General features: G+C 52.8%; 2 protein-coding genes across 2 annotated transcripts in view; both read right to left on the bottom strand.

Moving 5' to 3' along the window:
- The window catches only part of PADI3 (peptidyl arginine deiminase 3), a 38,054-nt gene extending 36,725 nt beyond the window's left edge, over nucleotides 1–1,329 (bottom strand). The window contains exon 1 of the mRNA XM_032760981.2: nucleotides 1,238–1,329. Coding sequence (XP_032616872.1) covers nucleotides 1,238–1,329 — 92 coding nt within the window. The remainder of the gene's footprint in view (nucleotides 1–1,237) is intronic.
- Nucleotides 1,330–4,159: 2,830 nt separating this feature from the next.
- The window catches only part of PADI1 (peptidyl arginine deiminase 1), a 41,144-nt gene continuing 27,716 nt past the window's right edge, over nucleotides 4,160–17,587 (bottom strand). The window contains exons 11-16 of the mRNA XM_032759079.2: nucleotides 16,989–17,140; nucleotides 12,207–12,351; nucleotides 10,972–11,065; nucleotides 9,916–9,995; nucleotides 8,938–9,063; nucleotides 4,160–6,152 (exon numbers count right to left, since the gene is read on the bottom strand). Of these exons, the coding sequence (XP_032614970.1) occupies nucleotides 5,919–6,152; nucleotides 8,938–9,063; nucleotides 9,916–9,995; nucleotides 10,972–11,065; nucleotides 12,207–12,351; nucleotides 16,989–17,140 (831 nt within the window). The 3' untranslated portion in view covers nucleotides 4,160–5,918. The remainder of the gene's footprint in view (nucleotides 6,153–8,937; nucleotides 9,064–9,915; nucleotides 9,996–10,971; nucleotides 11,066–12,206; nucleotides 12,352–16,988; nucleotides 17,141–17,587) is intronic.

Below are 17,587 nucleotides of genomic sequence, written 5' to 3'. Positions count from 1 at the left end.
TACCTCGAAGCCAGGACCCTGGAGACTCCCCTAAAGCCTAAGAAGCCAGCTCCCTGGTGGTCCCCAGAGCCCAGCTCCTAAAACCCTGTCCTAACCCTCTTTTCTTGCTAAGAGACAGAAGATAGGGCCTTACCTCCCTCCAGCATGGGCCTTAAAGTCATGACCTGGCACACAGTAGGGGCATAATGCATGGGCATTGAGTGTCTGGAGGAAACCAGGTTGGAAATCTCTATTTTCCAAAGATCACAGCAACTAAAACCATAAGACTCTTGAGTAAGACCACAAGCGGGTTTAAACCCTGGCTTTGCCACTTAGTAACTGTGTGACTTGAGCGAATGGCTCACCCTCTCTGCCTCGGGTTTCTCATTTGTCTGATGAGATGATGCTAATAATAAGCCTAGCTCACAGGGTTGTTGTAAGGGTTAAATTCAAGATTAAAGTTCGAAATTTAACTCAAGAGGCTTGTGAAGCTCTTAGAATAGTGCCTGGCACATGGTAAGTGCTATGTATTAACTTATTTTTTAAAAATGATTCACGCTCTTTTTTTAGGCTCATAGGCTCAGGATGGGGCTGGGGATATCTGCCTGTTCCCATTCTTTTTTTTTTTTTGAGACGGAGTCTCGCTCTGTCGCCCAGGCTGGAGTGCAGTGGCGCAATCTCGGCTCACTGCAGGCTCCGCCTTCCGGGTTCACGCCATTCTCCTGCCTCAGCCTCTCCGAGTAGCTGGGACTACAGGCGCCCGCCATCACGCCTGGCTAATTTTTTTTTGTATTTTTTTAGTAGAGACGGGGTTTCATCGTGGTCTCGATCTCCTGACCTCATGATCCACCCGCCTCGGCCTCCCAAAGTGCTGGGATTACAAGCGTGAGCCACCGCGCCCGGCCCTGTTCCCATTCTTGTGTGCCCCAGACAGATCCTCAGCCCAACCTGCAGGATCCCTTGGACATAGAAAAGTGCCATCTCTTCGTGGCACCAGCCCCCTCCAAGCCCCTGGTCTGGAGCTCAGCCACTGAAGCCTCTTCTACCCCGCTCAGCCTCCCAAACTTCAAATTCCCTGGCTGAGGTCTTCAGGAAAGTCAGCAGACCAAGAGGAGGACCCAAGCTTCCCTAATTGGCTGCTGTTCCGAGGCCAAGGCTGGGGAGTGGGCCCTGAAGAAGCCCTGCCCAGCCTGCAGGGAGGAAGGTCCAAGGGCGTCAGCACCAAGGGCCTGCAAACCACTAGGCCTCTGACTCTTACCCATAAATGTCCACGAGGGTCTCCACGCCAGCCACACACACCGCACTGGTGGGATGCTCCAGGGACACACGCACGATTCTCTGCAGCGACATGCTGGTCTTGGACTTAGCTGTGGCCGCCAACCCCAACACTGCCCCTGAGGCCCCTTAGGATGAGGTTTAAAAGCCCCTGGCTCCACCCCTCCAGCCCAGGGTGCCAATTCATTGGCTCCAGTCATGAAAGCCCAGCCCCTTCCCAGAGCTGAGAGCTCAGGATTGGCTGGAAGGGACCCAGTATTTGTATATGAACCTGTTGTCCTGACCCTGGCACCCAGGAAGTTAATTTCTTGGGAAGCAAGTCCCCACAGGTACCTGGCTAGGCACCAGGAACTGTTGGGGGCAGGTGCTGTTGAGGGGGTGCAGAGATATATTATATTGATCTCGGACGCTTCTTGCCCTCTCACCTCCATTTTCTGCATTTTCAGAGACAATATAATTTAATGGGGAGGTTTCTTACCCTTCTGGGGAGCTGGTGAAAATGCAGATTCCCAGGTCTGTTGTCCACTCTGATCCAGCAGGTTAGGGGTGCAGCCTGGCCTCTGGATATTTTTTTTTTTTTTTTTTTTTTGAGATGGAGTTTCACTCTTGTTGCCCAGGCTGGAATGCAATGGTGCGATCTCGGCTCACAGCAACCTTCGCCTCCCAGGTTCAAGCAATTCTCCTGCCTCAGCCTCCCGAGTAGCTGGGATTATAGGTGTGTGCCACCACTCCCGGCTAATTTTGTATTTTTAGTAGAGACGGGGTTTTTCCATGTTGGCCAGGCTGGTCTCAAACTCCAGACCTCAGGTGATCCACCTGCCTCGGCCTCCCGAAGTGCTGGGGTTACAGGCATGAGCCATGGCACCCAGCCCTCTGGATTTTTTAATAAGCACCCCCAACGCATTTTGGTGCCCTTTGAAAAACACCAGCTTTTTTTTTTTTGCATGGATTTTAGAGCCAGGCCTGGGTTTCAGCCCTGCCTCAGCTGCTTCCTGGGTGGGCAACCTTGGGCAAGTTTCTTAATTGTTCATGCCTCACTTTTCTCATCTGAAAAATGGTTGCTGTGAGGCCTCAGTGGCAGCGTTGGTAGAGCTCTGGTATGGAGCTTGGCGTTATTGTATTACTATTGTTGCTGTTATTAGGTCCCAGAAACCTCTAAAAGCGGTAAATGATGAGGGTGAGAACTCTCTCCAGCCAGGGGGAGCTTGGCATGTCAGAGTAGGAAGGCTCAGTCGTCAGGTGGGAAACTGAAGTCAGAGAGGCATTCAGGCTCCTGGAAGAGCAGGAGCAAGGGCTCTGGGGAGAGAAGTCTTGGGTTCAGACGCAGGCTCCACCGTGCACCCACAATAGGGCCTTGGGTGTCAGTGTCCCCCCTCTTGGAGACTCGGTTTCCTCATCTGTAGAAAATGCAGCTAATCACTGGCCCTGGCGGAGATAACAGTGAAGACGCACCCTGTCGGGCGGAGGCTCAGGAGGTGCTGAATAGAGGTTTCCTCCCTTCTCCCTGGCAGTGCTGACAGCCTGAGGCAGGATGGGGGCCAGGACCCTCTCCCCAACATCTCCAGCTGGGACATCTGCACCAGTTCAAGGACCTCAACACGACCCTAAGATTGTCATTCCCATGTCTCAGTTTTTGGGAAAGATGTTCTTTTCAAGGAGAGCTGCTCGGCTGCTGGGTCAAGGGACAGCTTCACTTTTTTCCGCTGTGGAATGGCTTGATGGCTGAGTCAGCCTTGGGAGCCCTGGGTAAGAGTTGGAGCTCAGGAGGAAGGCTTAGTCTCCCTAGCCTGCTTGTGAGCACAGATGGGGAATAGATGCAGAAAGTGGGGGCTTTCCCTGGGGCGCTGGCCCACTACCTGCCTCTTTCTCGGAGAACCGTATGTGCCTTTGGAAGGGGACTCATGCCTTTACTTCTCCTCTGTTAATATCAACTTTTAGAAACAGGTTTGTGGTTAATTCAGACTAAAGTGTCAGTGACTAATAGGCAGCAACTTTTTGCCCTCTTAGCCCACAACAAAAGCTAAAATAAAGTGAGTATCAAAGGGTGTAATTTGAGGCAGCAGCAAATGTGTAGGATAAAAGGGTGATGTTTTCAGGCATCCAAAATCAGACCACTGAAGCTGGGTAACTTAGAAGCTTCAGACACAAAAATGGAAGGGAATTGGGCCAGGCACAGTAGCTCACACCTGTAATCCCAGAACTTTGGGGGGCCAAGATGGGAGGATTGCTTGAGCCCAGGAGTTTGAGACCAGCCTGGGTAACATAGCAAAACCCCGGCTCCGTAAGAAATAAATTAACAATTAGCTGGGCATGGTGGCCTATGCCTGTATTCCTAGCTACTCTGGAGGCTGAGGTGGGAGGATCGCTTGAGCACAAGAATTCAAGGCTGTGATGAGCTGTGATAGCACCACTGCACTCCAGCTTGGGTGACAGAGCAAGACTTGGTCTCAAACAAAAGAAAAGAAAACAAAACAAAACAAAAACCAGGAAGGGAACTGTAGTGGCCTGTGGCCCTGGGAACCAGCCCTGCTGGGGAACTCTCCCCTCTGTTAATAGGGCCCAGGCTGCCTCCCCGACCTGTTGTCCTTGAGAGATGGAGGAGATGCTGAAGGAAGAGAGGAGAGAGGAAGAGGCAGGGCCCATCCCTCCCCTGATCTGATCTCCATCTCAGCAGGGCCATCAGCCCCAGAGCAAGAGGCATGTGCCAGTCATCCTGCTGAATCAGCCTGCCTGGCACTGGCTGTGGCACTGGCCGTGGCACTGTGAGGCTCTCCCAGCTGAGCAGGGGCTGCCTGTGGCAGCAGAAATTGAGCCAAGCAGCTGCATAGTGGGTGGAACTGGAAGCAGACTTCTCCGCTTTCCTCCCCTCCTCCCCAACCCAACAAACAGGCTGGGGAGACAGCCCTGTAAGAAATGCATGTCAACATTTTTATTGATCAGAAAGGAGGTGACTGGCCACCCAGAACATTCTCAGAGCCAACACCAGGGCCCCTCGATGGCCCAGCAGCAACTCCAGAGCTTCCCACACTCAGTGTGGCCCCGACCCCCAGCCCTATCTCTGCAATGCCCACTCCCTTCCTACCTACAGCTCTTTCTCAGGGGAATCCCAACCCCAGCTCACAACCCCCAGCCCCTTCAGAGCCTCCTTCTCCTTCTTGACTCAGTGCAGGCTGGCGTATGATCCTGAGCAGAGGGTGCTCAGGTTAAAGCAGGAGCATGCAAATGGGGTTCTGTAGAACCTTCCAGAAGGGGATTTTCAGGTTCCCGCTCACCCACTTTAACCATAGCGGTTCCAGGCTAGCTTTTGTTGGCCAACAGTAGTTGGCTCAGTGTGAGGTCTCACCAGGGGCCACCGAAAACCCAGATGGACCGAGGCCCTAGGGCCAACTGCCCTACAATGGCCTCACTGGCAGTGGGGGAAGAGGGTAGGCTGGCTTCCTCCTGCCCGTGCCCTGCAGCCCAGCTGAACCAGCCTGCCTGTGCTTGTCTCAATGACCTCACTCAGGGCTATTAACCTCCCGTGGCAGCTGTCTTCCCTACTGTGGGAGGGGACATGGGCCTGCCACAGCGGTTATTCAGGGATGAAACCCAAGCTATGTGCAGGGTCCCTGGGTTGCTGAGAGAGACCGGGCAAGCCTTCCCCTCCCACTGCCTGCAGAACGAAGGGGAATAATTAAAGACTATTAAAGGAAATTAAACTCCACCTTCAGAGATAACCTAATTTCCTGCCAACAAACACACACACTCTTCTAACATCTGGCCCCCTACCCCTGCTACATCTGGAAGCGCCAGCTCCCTTCAAATCCAGAGTCCAAAATCCCAGCCCAGGAACCATGGACACCTCTAGGCCCCCAAATCCGTCATCACACACTCTGCCATCCTGACCTCATCCCCTCCTGCCCCATCATCCTTTGTGTGTCCTCAGGCCTCACGTTGGCCTCTCAGCATTTCTGAGCTGGGAGAAGCCAGCTCTGGTAATTAAAGTCTTTCCAGAAAGGTAGCAATCACTCTTCTGAGGTCGGAGTCAGTTATTAAAATTTTGTTGTCTTTTTTACTATTTAAATTGGCCCTTGGACACTGGGTTTTTCTGTCCTTGTTTGTCCGCACACAGCTGAAGGGTGCTGGATGGGGGTGGAGGTAAGTGTCACAGCCTTGGGTCCCCTTTGGGAGAAGAAACCTGGAGGGGGGAGAGGATGTTTCTGATCTCCTTTCCTAGTTTTCCAAGAGCAGAGGCAGCCTGGTGCCTGGCACACCAGACCCCAGGTCCCCCGGGCCCGGTTCTTGGTGCAGATGCAAAGTCATTATCTTTGTTCGCCAGGGAGGTATCAGAATGAAGGGGGAGCAATTCTCAGTGAGGCCCATCTCCCTAGGCCACCCACAGCCATTCTAGAACATGCTAACATTGTTGATCTAGAGCCTCTGGGGGCTGTGGGTGGGAAAGAGGCGAGGGAAGAATGAGGTGCATTCTTCTCGGGTTGGGTAGGCCATTCCAGAGGCGAGGGTAGGTGGTATCCATCCCTGTGTCCTGGTGCTCACGGTGGCCAGGATGTTTGCAAAGTGCCAAGACTCCCCCAAGAGAATGGAGGCCAGGTGGTTGTTCCTTGCCCTCACCCTGGCGGGGTTCCCCAGCAAGAGGGCAGAGAGGATGGCAGGTGGGAGCAGGCTCAGGGCACCATGTTCCACCATTTGAAGGGAAAGGGCTTCCTGCGCACGTTGGTGCCACAGTGGATCTCCCCCTGCAGCTCGTGGTAGGACAAGTAGTCATCAATGAAGACGCAGTGCAGGCCCAGAGGCTCCAGCAGGGACTGCACCTTCTCCTCCAGGCAGCAGCGGCCATTGATGATGGGCCCGTAGGGCTTGGGGATGCCCAGGTACTTGCCTAAGACCACCATGTTAACCTGCAAAAGAGAAAAAGCAAAAGGGAGGCTGTCTGGCTGTGAGTGCTACACTTCTGGCACCCCTTCCTTGCCAGAATGAGACAGGCCCTGGGGAATGGGTTGGCCATAGCCAGAGCCCAGAAAGGGCTCTAGGACTGGGGTTTGCTCAAGAGTTAGGGTCTATGAAAGCAGAGGAGAAAAAGATTCGGGATTGGAAATGAGGTTGAATAACAGCCAGGGCTACCAGGAATTTTGTACATTAAAAAAAAAACAAAAAACAAAAAACAAATCACTTCTCCAACGCTTTCTTCCATCTATGAGAAAATTGTCATAGCAACTTTGTTAGAACAAGAGATTTTCATGTCATCCGCCAGAAACTTGTACAACAAATATACACACCTACAAGGTCTGTGGTGTGGATGTCTTCCAAAGTGTGGTGTGCTTTTGCAGTGCACAGCTTGCTTAACTGTCTTTGGCAGCCCTGATCATTGTTAGCATTTATTGAGCATCTTCTATGTGCCAGATGTATCATCACTAAATCCCACAGCCTCCCTCTGAAGCTGTGGCTCAGACAGGTTAAGTCACATAACCATACAGCCAGAGAATGATGAGACTGACATTTGGACTTGGATCTGACTGGTGCCAAAATCCATGCTCTTTTTATCTGACCACCTGTGGGACTGAGGAGTTGGGGGAAGGGGCTGAAAGCCTTTGGGGACACTTGAGTTTAACTCCAGGGGCACCTCTCCTTCCCTTGGTTGTGGACCTGGCTTGGGGCCCTAATCTGGGGATGGGAATTCTCCCCCATGCAGTGGTATGGGGGTTTCTTAGAGGAAATCTCAGCCCAGGTTGATGGCAAGAGGTCATAAGGGGTGACCCTTGGTGTTCAAAGGGGACTCCGGACTTTCTCTCTAGAGGGTGGCTCTGGGCTGTCTTGGGTTCGGGGTGAGCCTGTCCTGGACTCTGCCCTCAAACTCTCCGTGCTCTGCCCCCCACCCTCAAGTCTGTCCCACCCTCATCCATGGCAGGGACCAACATAAAGCTGGAGGGTCCCGTGAGGTCAGTCCCCTGGCCTTGGCCCTGAACTACCTCTTTGCCCATTAATGGGCCAGAACATGCTGGGGTGGGAGTGGGGGTGGGGCATGCAGGGGGCAAAGGGCAGAAAGAGGAGAAAAGAGCCAAGACCAGGACCAGGACCAGGACCAGGACCAGAGCCAGAGCCAGCCAGGCCTCTGCTTCCTCCTAAATGAGGAGTCATGGGACTGGGGGCTGGTCCCAACTCCACCACTCGCTCACTGTGTGACCTCAGACACATGACCCACTCTCCTTCTAAGCCTCGGTTTCCCCATCTGACAAACCAAGGGGTTAACTGAGTGTTCCCTATGGGACCCTCCAGTGAAGACAAGTTGGGATCCTTCAGCAGAGCCTGGAATGAAGCTAGGGAATCCCCACAGGATGACCCACAGGCAGGGGCTTCCAGCAGATGGAGGCCAGGCCACAGTCACACACACTCCAGCCTAGGCCTTCCCCCCACCTTCAGCCAGAACCAGAGCTTAGCAGTCCCTTAGAGCTTTGCTGTCCACCACAGTAGCCACTGGCCACATGCAGTTGTTTAAATTAAACTTACATAAAGTTACAATTTCTGTTCTTCATTGACACTAGCCACATTTCAAGTGGTAGCTGAGTGGCTACTGGACTGTATTGTGCAGATATGGAACATTTTCATCAGCACAGAATGTTCTAACAGACAACACTGCCTTCAAGCCGTCGTTCTCAATCAGGGTCGATTTTGTCCACTAGGGCATTTTTGGTTGTCACATCTGGGAGAGTGCTATTGGCATCTAGTGGGTAGAGACCAGGGAGGCCACTAAACACCCTGCGAGGCACAGTACAGCATCTACAACAAAGGCTTATCCAGCCTTAAACAGCAATAGAGCTACAGAGTCGAGAAATCCTGCTTGGGGGTCTCTGCCAGGACCTAGAGGCTGGAATCTCCCCATGAGGAGTCAGGAAAGCACACGGGCCCTCCCCACCTCCTGCAACCTGCATCCTGATTCCAACATTCACTTCCAACCCTGATTCCATCCTGATTCCGACATTCACTTTCAACCCTTGGCTTGTCCCAAGAAAGGGATTCAAGCTAAAGACCGCAGTCTGAAGAAAGAGGGTCTATCCCCATCCTGGGGGACTATCCCTGCCAGCTACCAACACCCCAACATCCTTTCCCAAGAGGTCAATGGGCACTTGGGCCAGGCCCACCCTGATAGCATCGCTCAGGCCCCTCCCAGGTGAGATCACATCTGCTCATCTCCTTGTCAGCTGCCCTGTTATTGAGAGTCAGCGAGGCCACCACCCACCCCACCTGCCCTGCCTGCCTGACACAGGACCCCCACTGGGGAGCAGCAAGTGAGGGGCTGTGGTGGGGAACACAGCAGGCAGCTGAGACCCAGAGACAGAAGCCTGAAACACTTGGAACCATACCACGCTTTCTTTCTCCATCTGGGTGAGAAAAAAAAGTGCTTTGTGGCAGGGCATCCCATGCTCTGCAGGATGTTTGGTGAAATCCCTGGCTTCTACCCACCAGATGCCAGGGGAACGCACCTCACTGCGGCAACAAAAATCCCCTGGGGGCAAAATTGCCCTGGTTGAGAGCCACTGATGGGAATGTTCTCTATATTCACAAAAACAGACACTGGAGAGGTCCGCAGGGCCCTCCAGCCTCTGCACCAGCCTGCCCTGGGCCAGGGAGTGCTTCTTCTCAGAGCCCCGCAGACCCCCCAGCAGGACCCTGCCCAAGGGCTCTCACCATGTCTGGGAAGAAGGCTTCCGCATAGAAGTTTTTCAGGAAGAAGAGCTGGGGAATGTCCACGATGTCACTCTCTGCCAGGCCCAGCTCCCGCTTCAGCACATTACGGTTCCAGTCAATGCATTTCTGGGGAAGGAGGCAGCTGGGCAGCCCAGGACTAGGAAGAGCATAACACTGGCCAAGCACCTACTGTGTGCCGGGCCCATGTGGAGCCCTCTGGGTCCGCTAGCTCCTTGAAGCCTCACAACAGCTTTGTGCAATAGAAGCCATTGCTGTCCGGGGGAAACTGAGGCTCAGGCAACCTGCTCGAGTGCACACGACTAGGATGTGCCAGAGCTGGGGTTCGAACCCAGGCAGTTTCTGGATGCAAATGTTCTTTTCAGTACAACACACTGTCCCAGCCCCAGCCACAGCGTGGCTGATGCTCCTGTCCCTTCTCAGCAGCTTAAGAGAAAGTGCTGGGCACTACCGGGAAGGAGTAAGGGCCCTCCTCCCATTAACTGAGCACCGACTCTGCTAGCCCCTTCACCTTGCATGGGGCAGGCACTTTTTATCCTTGGGGTGAGCCCTGCCCCTTCCTGACACCTTGCTTCACCTGTTCTCACAGGATCCCCCTGAATCTCACCCACCCCACCTCTGGGCCCCGCGAGGTCCTATTTCCCCACCATGTCTCTCGCATTTCACCAGACTTCTCAGATGAGAGGCTCAGATTTGCTTCTGTGAAAATAGGTCATTGCCCCACGGTGGGGCCAGGTCTCCCTCATTAGGCTGGGAGCTCCCTGAGGGCATGGCTCTGTCTCTTCTGTCAGACTGTGGGTTCCTGAAGGCAGAGGCTGTATCCCACCTGCAGGCCCCAGCAGCCCCCAGGACTATGAGAGCTCCAGCGCCGAATCCCTGACCCAACCCAGTAGTTCCTGGGGCTTCTTCTCCCTGGAAGGGAAAGGATCCCTTAGGGGAGCTGGTGGTCCTGCTTCTCACCTGTGCGTGAAGATTGTCTCTCTGGAGGTGTCTGTCTGCCAGCATCTCATTAATGCTTCTTTTTGCCTGGTGTCTTAACCCTGCAAGAAGAGAAACACAGTACATAGCTCAGGGAGCACTGCCTGGAGGCCATCTTCGGCCTGGGGCTACATAATCCAAGCCAGGATTTCCCTCCTACCTCACCGCCAGGGTCAGAAGCCAGGATAGAGAAAGCCAGAGACTGAGAACCCTGATGGGACCAGGCCGTGGCTGCAAAGAAAACCTGGTGATGGATGAGGAACTCCTCAGGAAGTGACTCTGGACTCGGAGCCTAATAATTATGGCACAGCTACCATTATCGAATATCTGCCATGCTCTGGGCATCTTAATGTATTATTAATATTTAAAGCAACTATAGGAGGGATTAATTATCATCTACGACTCAGAGAAGAGGAAACTGAGGCACTGAGAGGTTCAGAACACACCCTTGATACCACAGCCAGCAAATGCCAAGACCAGGATTTGAACCCAGGGCTATCCTTGTGGACGTCTGCACCACATCCATTCCAATGCTCTATTCCCCAGATGAGAACACTGAGGCTGTGATAAGGAGGGGAGGTGGGCCAACCAAGCCCTTGGAGGGTCTGTTAGCTCCTGCAAGAAGCTCTGCAGAGGGGCCCTGACCAAGCCTGGCTTCTCCTCCTTCTTCTCTCGAGCCCCTAGCCCTGCTGCTCCCTGGCTACACAGCCCTGGCCAAGCCAATTCTCCTCTCTGAGCCTCAGTTTCCACTTCTGTGAACAGGGATAAGGAAGAGGGAAGAGATCAAACAGGAGCGAGAACAAGAATGTGCCTGGCATTGACTGGCACCTGGGGCACTCATGACTTCCTGTGCCTTTCCTCTCCTGGGGTGTGGCCCAGGAACTTCCCCACCCATCAGAGGACCTGGGGACCCAAGAAACGGAGAGTGGGTGTTGGGTTCTGAGTCCAGCTGAGAGATCTGCAGGTGCAGGGGCTGTACCCAAGGATGGTGGTGAAAGGGCAGGATCCCCCAGGGGTGACCGGGTCATTGGCACTCACCATCAAACTGGGCTGCCTCCCCATAGCCCTCTTCTTTCTTCTCTTGGAAGAGTTTGAGGCAAGCCCTGGGGCTAGCCAGGAGCAGCCGGAAGCCCTGGCACGGAGGGAGGGAGAATGGCTCAGTGGACAGGGTCCCCCTAGACACAGGAGACCCCAGACTCAGGACTCAGGAGGGGCCTGACAGTTCTTGGGACTCCCCTCTCCCACTCAGTCTGCACACCAGCCACAAAGCACTGTCTGCAACTCTCCCGGTCCTCCAAGCAGGTTCCCACCTCCGGAACTTTGTCTGTGCTGTTCTCCCTCCCTGGAGGCCCTTCGCATTTTGCCCACCAGGGCATTCTGATTTCTTCCTTCAAGGCTCAATTCAGGGCTGGGTGTGGTGGCTCACGCCTGTAATCCCAGCACTTTGGGAGGCCAAGGTGGGCGGATCACCTGCAGTCAGGAGTTTGAGACCAGCCTGGCCAACATGGTGAAACGCTGTCTCTACTAAAAATACAAAAAATTAGCCGGGCATGGTGGTGTAATCCCAGCTACTTGGGAGGCTGAGGCAGGAGAATCGCTTGAACCCAGCAGGTGCAGGTTGTAGTGAGCTGAGATCGCGCTATTGCACTCCAGCCTGGGCAACAGAGCAAGATTCTGTCTCAAAAAACAAACAAAATACCCAATTCAGATGTCTCCTCTCTCACTGTCAGAGCGGTCCCTAGCAGAGCTGTAACCACTGGTCACAGGGAAGCCTCCCCTCCCAGGCTGCTGGCTCCCTGGCCATGCCTTCCCCAGCCACCTCTGCAAAGCTTACTGTAGAGGCCCAGAACCCGGATTTGAATCCTATCCTGACACCTGCAGGCTGGGTGAGCTTGGATAGGTTAATGGCCCTTCTGAGCCTCAATTTCCTCACTTGTAAAATGGGGCAATAATAATTGCACCCACTTGACGGGCTTGTTGTTGGAGGATTAAATGAATTAAAACATGTATCTGGCACATAGTAGGTGCTCAGCAAATATTACCAATTATTATCAATATCATTCCTGACTATTGGCTAAGGGATTTGGGTCCAAGCACAAATACCCAGGAAGTGTGAGGATGAGCCCGTCAGGGTGCCCTGACCCAGAGAATGTCCCAATCCAGAGCTTACTCAGGGCACAGGGTTGAGCTGGTTCCAGATGGCTTTGCCCTGACTCATCCCATCAGGTCAGACAGGGGCAGAGGTGGCTCAGGCAGGGAGGGAGGGGACGCACCTTTTGGTCAGAGGTAGGCACGAAGGTCAGAAACTCGTCCACATGGCCCACAGAGAGCCAGTCCGAGTAGAGCTCCACGGGTGCCTGCACTTGCTGTGCCTTCAGGAAGTTCCGCACCGCGCTGGCCATCTGCCGCCCACCCGACCTGGCCAGGAGGGAGAGGGCGGGCAGTCACCTTGTGCCTGAAAGGCATCAGGCCTTGCTTCTGAGTCATCATCAGAACTGCCACCAGGGAGCGGAATTGCTCAAAGAATGCTTTAAACGTGGGGCATAGAGAGTGGAGAAGCCAAGACAGCAGAGAATGGACTGTGCATTTGTGTGTGCATTTGAGCATCTACTGTGTGCTGTCCTTAGGGTCCTCAAAGTAAGTGTCTTGTTTAATCCTCCTGATGACCCTATGATATACATACAAATACCAGCTCCAAGTTACATCTGAAGCATGCTCGGCCAAGCTCTCTGGCCTCACTCCCCACAGCGCCCCTCCTTGCTCACTTGGCTCCAGGCATGCCGGCCTCCCTGCTGGTCTGCTGTCTCCAGCCTGCTCCTGCCTCAGGGCCTTTGCACGGCTGTTTCTACACTCTGGAATATTCTCCTAAGTAGCCACATCTTTAACTGTCTCTTTCTTTCTTTCTTTCTTTCTTTCTTTCTTTCTTTCTTTCTTTCTTTCTTTCTTTTTCTTTCTTTCTTTCTTTCTTCTTTCTCTTTCTTTTTTTGTTCCTTCCTTCCTTCCTTTCCTTCTTTTCTCTTTCTTCCCCTTCCTTCCTTTCTTTTTTTCTTTCTTTCTCTCTCTCTCTTTTTTTTTTTTTTTGAGATGGAGTCTCGCTGTTTTGCCCAGGCTGGAGTGCAGTGGTGCTATCTCGGCTCACTGCAAGCTCCACCTCCCGGGTTCACACCATTCTCCTGCCTCAGCCTCCTGAGTAGCTGGGACTACAGGCACCCACCACCGCACCTGGCTAATTTTTTGTATTTTTAGTAGAGACGGGGTTTCACCATGTTAGCCAGGATGGTCTCGATCTCCTGACCTCGTGATCCGCCTGCCTCGGCCTCCCAAAGTGCTGGGATTACAGGCATGAGCCACCGCGCCCGGCCTTTTTTTTTTTTTTTTGAGACAGGGTCTCACTCACTCTGTTGCCCAGCCTGGAGGCTGGAGTACATGGCTCACTGCAGCCTCAACCTCCCATGCTCAAGTGATCCTCCCACCTCAGCCTCCTAAGTAGCTTAGACAACAGGTATGTGCCACCATGCACGGCTAATTTTTGTATTTTTTGTAGAGGTGAGGTTTCGCCATGTCACCCAGGCTAGTCTTAAACTCCTGGATTCAAGCGACCCCCCCACCTCGGCCTCCCACAGCACTGGGACTACAAGTGAGGGTCACTGTGCTTGGCCTAACTGCCTCTTTTCCTTCAAGGCTTTGTTTAAACATCAGACTCTCAGCAAAGCTGAGACAAACATTTATTGACACGTGCCACACACATGCTTTACCCAGGCTACCTCATTTAATCCTTATGACAGCCCTGTGGGGTTGGGACTATTACTGTCCCCATTTTACAGATGAGGAAGCTGAGGCCCAGAAAATTAAAGTTATATGCATTTGTTCATGCATTCATACTATATTCATACATATGATTGGAGGTACTTATTTGTTTTGTTCACTTATTGTCTGTTTCTCTCTGCTGGAATGTTTGGTTGTCTGTTTTGTCCATTGCTAAGGTCAGAAACCAAGGCAGGGTCACTGGACAGCAGCCTGAGGTGCTAAATTTGAGTTTGGGGCCCAGGTAGAAGGAGACCTGGGTTCTGACCGTACTGCTAACTTGCTATGTGGTCCTAAGTACGTAGCCAACCCTTTTCAAACCTCAGGTCCCATCTGTCCACCAAAGGCCTCATTCCTGGTTTTCAATCCAACAGCCAATGGAATGGGGACACGTCCACACTGGAGACCCCTCACTTTCCCATGTGGGGTCCTTGCTCTGTGCCTGGGAGTTCCCAGAACAGACCCCTGCACCCTTGAGAGAAGGCTCCTGGCTTGGCTCACTGGCTCGTGAGGCTTGTGGGAGCAGACAGGTAAGGATGTCCATGTGTTGCAGCGTGACATAGAGACTGGGGCAGGAGCCTGGGACAGAGAAGGGAGCAAAGTCCTTGGAGAACACCAAGGAGCCCCTTCCCTTCCTAAGCCTGCATCCTCCGAGCTCTCTGCCCCTGAGCCTGCATCCTTTGAGCTCTCTGCTTCTGAGCCCAGGTCCCAAGGATCCTGGAGGAGAGAACTGCCCCATGAGGCATCTGAACAGAATGGTTTCTCCCTGAACTCTGTCCGCAGCTGGACCTGCAGAGCCCCCTCCTGCCTGAGGTCCTACCAGTCCATCCCTGCCCATCTACATGCCACCCATACCGAGTTTTTTCCACTTTTCCTTTGAGCTGTACCTTCTCTGGCTTCCAGGCTTCTGCCTGAGCGCTTCCCTTTGCCTGCAACATGGTCCACTCCACGCTACTTTGCTTGCTTGCTTCCTTCCTTCCTTCCTTCCTTCCCTTCCTCCCTCCCTCCCTTCCCTTCCTCCATTCCTCCCTTCCTCCCTTCCTTCCCTTCCTCCCTCCCTCCCTTCCCTTCCTCCCTTCCTCCCTTCCTTCCTTCATTTGTTTGTTTAGATGGAGTCTTGCTCTGTCACCCAGGCTGGAGTGCAGTGACATAATCTTGGCTCAGCACAACCTCCGCTTCCTGGATTCAAGCAATTCTCCTGCCTCAGCCTCCCAAGTAGCTGGGACCATGGGCGTGCACCATCATGCCCAGCTAATTTTAGTATTTGTAGTAGAGCGAGGTTTCACCATGTTGGCCAGGCTGGTCTCGAACTCCTGACCTCAGGTGATCCACCCACCTCGGCCTCCCAAAGAAGCGTCAATATCATTGGCTGCCCCTAGTAAGCCTTCTAGGACACCGCATGTGGGATGATATGTGATCCCCTCTCTGATCCATTGCTTGCCTGTCTCCCTCATTAGACTCTAAATCTCAAGGGCAAACTCCTCAGCCATTTCTGTATCCCCAGCATTAGACCTTGGGCTTGGCCTATAGGAAGTCTCCATAAATATTTACTGAATTGGTAAATGAATGTATGAAAGAATGCACGTAACTTAACTTTTCCAAGCCTCAGCTTCCTTATCTGTAGAGTGGGGATAATGATGGTCTCAGTCTCACAGGGTTGTTGTAGAAATTAAATGAGGCAGCCTGGGGAAAGCACTATAGGTGTGACACGTAGGATGTGGTAGGTGGTCAATACATTTTGTCCAATTAGTTCCAACCTGCTTTAAAGCAGCCCCACTACTGGGGCCAACTGAAAAATACCTAAGCATTCAAGAGGTGGTTGACACGAATTCTTTATCCCCAGTAATGCTGATTCTATAGCTGGGACTGGGATTTTCATCAGGCCCATTTTAAAGATAAGGAAACTGAGGCATGGAGTATAAAATAATTTGCTCATTTAAAATGTATCTGTTTTGTTCACTGATGTATCCCCAGTACCTTTAACTGTGCCTGGCATACAATAAATATTTTAAATGAATTAATTGAGTACCTATTGTGTGCCAGGCACTGTGGTAAACACTGGTTTGGGGGACACATCCCAAATCATGTAGCTGGCGAGTGGCAGGGCCAGGACTCAAACCCAAGTCCATCTGATTCCAAAGCCTGTGCTCCTTCCTCACGGGTTCCTCCCTGACTTAGAGAAAGACTGTCCTGAGGCCTCAAGGACTGTCTGCCCCCAAGGGTGTGGGTAGAACAGCCCACACAGTAGTGTCTGGGCATGAGTCACCAACAGGGTGAGCACATGCCTCTCACCTGGCCAGTCTCAGCCCCAGGCATCCTGTCTGGGCACCCAGTTACGTGCCTGGGTAGGTGCCAGGAAGCCTCGCCTCATACGATCCAGAGCTCTGAGGCTGCCAGATTCACCAGGTGAGGCTGTGACCTTCTCAGCACTGCCTGACTCCTCCGGGCTGGAGACTAGATGGTCAGCCAAGGCTTGGGGGGCAAGTGGGGGCACCCCTGCTATGCAAAAACCCCACAAATAGGAAGGTGATCTCCAGGGCTTGCAGTGGGTGTCATCTCCAGGGAGGAAACAGGGGGACCCACCAGGACCCTGAACTGCACACCCCATTCTTTGGTTACCTGCAGGGAGGGTGTGCACCCATTCAGCAGGACCTAACAGACATCGCCACCCGTTTGAGTGTGAAAACCTAAATACCTTGTTTCCTGCTCCATCACATCTGTCCAGGGTGAGATCCACTGACTCACCTCTGTCATCAGGGTATCCTGGCCAATCACTTGCTTACCTGCAGCCACCTGACCTGGGAACTTCATGACCTCAGGGCCCTTTTAAGCCACGGTTAGCACAGAAGCTATTCTGACTTCCTAATGGGAGAAGTCAATGAGTCTATTCCTCTGTCTCTGTGCCAGACTGTATCTCACCTCCCCAGCTTCTCCAATTTTTCATGAGATGCCAGAAACCTGGCTTTTTATGGGAGGCCCCCCGATATCTATTTAATGTCGATGACTCATTAAGCTCATAAAATGAGGTAGGCCAAAAGATCGCAGGCCACAAGTGTGTGAGTTTTCTCCTAAGATTCTGTGATCTTTTAAATCTGAGATCCTAGGTTGCCGAGTCTTCGATTCCAGGATTCCACTCAGGAAGTTAAGATCACTTCTCAGACTGGGGAATTGTGTTTGTGATGGGGGCACAGGGAGGGTGGATGCTGCAGTCATTTCCTTGTGCCCCCCCACCTCCCGCCCCAGCCCCTCACTTGGGGAAGCTGCTGCCGATGAGGATCCGGCCCAGGGGGTATTCCATGCCGCCCACCGTGACGGGCGGGCTGACGTCCAGGTTGCCGAAGGAGTCAAGGCTGGAGGGACCAGGGAGCGGGATCTCCCGGGTCACATATCCAAAGTCAGGACCCTATGGAAGGACCAGAGAGACCCCCGCCCCAAGAAGGAGAGGTGAGTGAGGACAGGATGAGTCAGTTCTTGGAGTAGAGGGAAGACGCTGGGGGTCTCCCACTCCATGGCTCTTAGTGCCTGAAAAACAATCTCTGTCCACTTTTTACAAATCCCCCCGGGCTCTGAGAACCATGCGGTTAAAGTCAAATCAATAACCAAAGATAACTAAAAACTCCCCCAAATGTTTGGAAATTAAGCAGTACACATCTAAAGAATCCATGGATCATAGAAGAAATCAAAGTGGAAATTAGACAAGATTTTGAAGTGAAAGTTCATAAAAATCTGCTGTCTTTTGACAGCACATTAAAACTCATGGGATGTTGATGAGGCAGCACTGCTAGGGAGTTGTCAGAGCTCTAGACGTGTATTTAAACCGAGCGTGGTGGGGCAAGCCTGTGCTCCCAGC

Source organism: Hylobates moloch, unplaced genomic scaffold (genome assembly GCF_009828535.3).
Source record: "Hylobates moloch isolate HMO894 unplaced genomic scaffold, HMol_V3 SCAFFOLD_9, whole genome shotgun sequence".
In the NCBI taxonomy this organism is placed as follows: domain Eukaryota; kingdom Metazoa; phylum Chordata; class Mammalia; order Primates; family Hylobatidae; genus Hylobates; species Hylobates moloch.
Note: the sequence above shows the minus strand (reverse complement) of the source record. Positions and strands in the feature narration are given on the sequence as shown.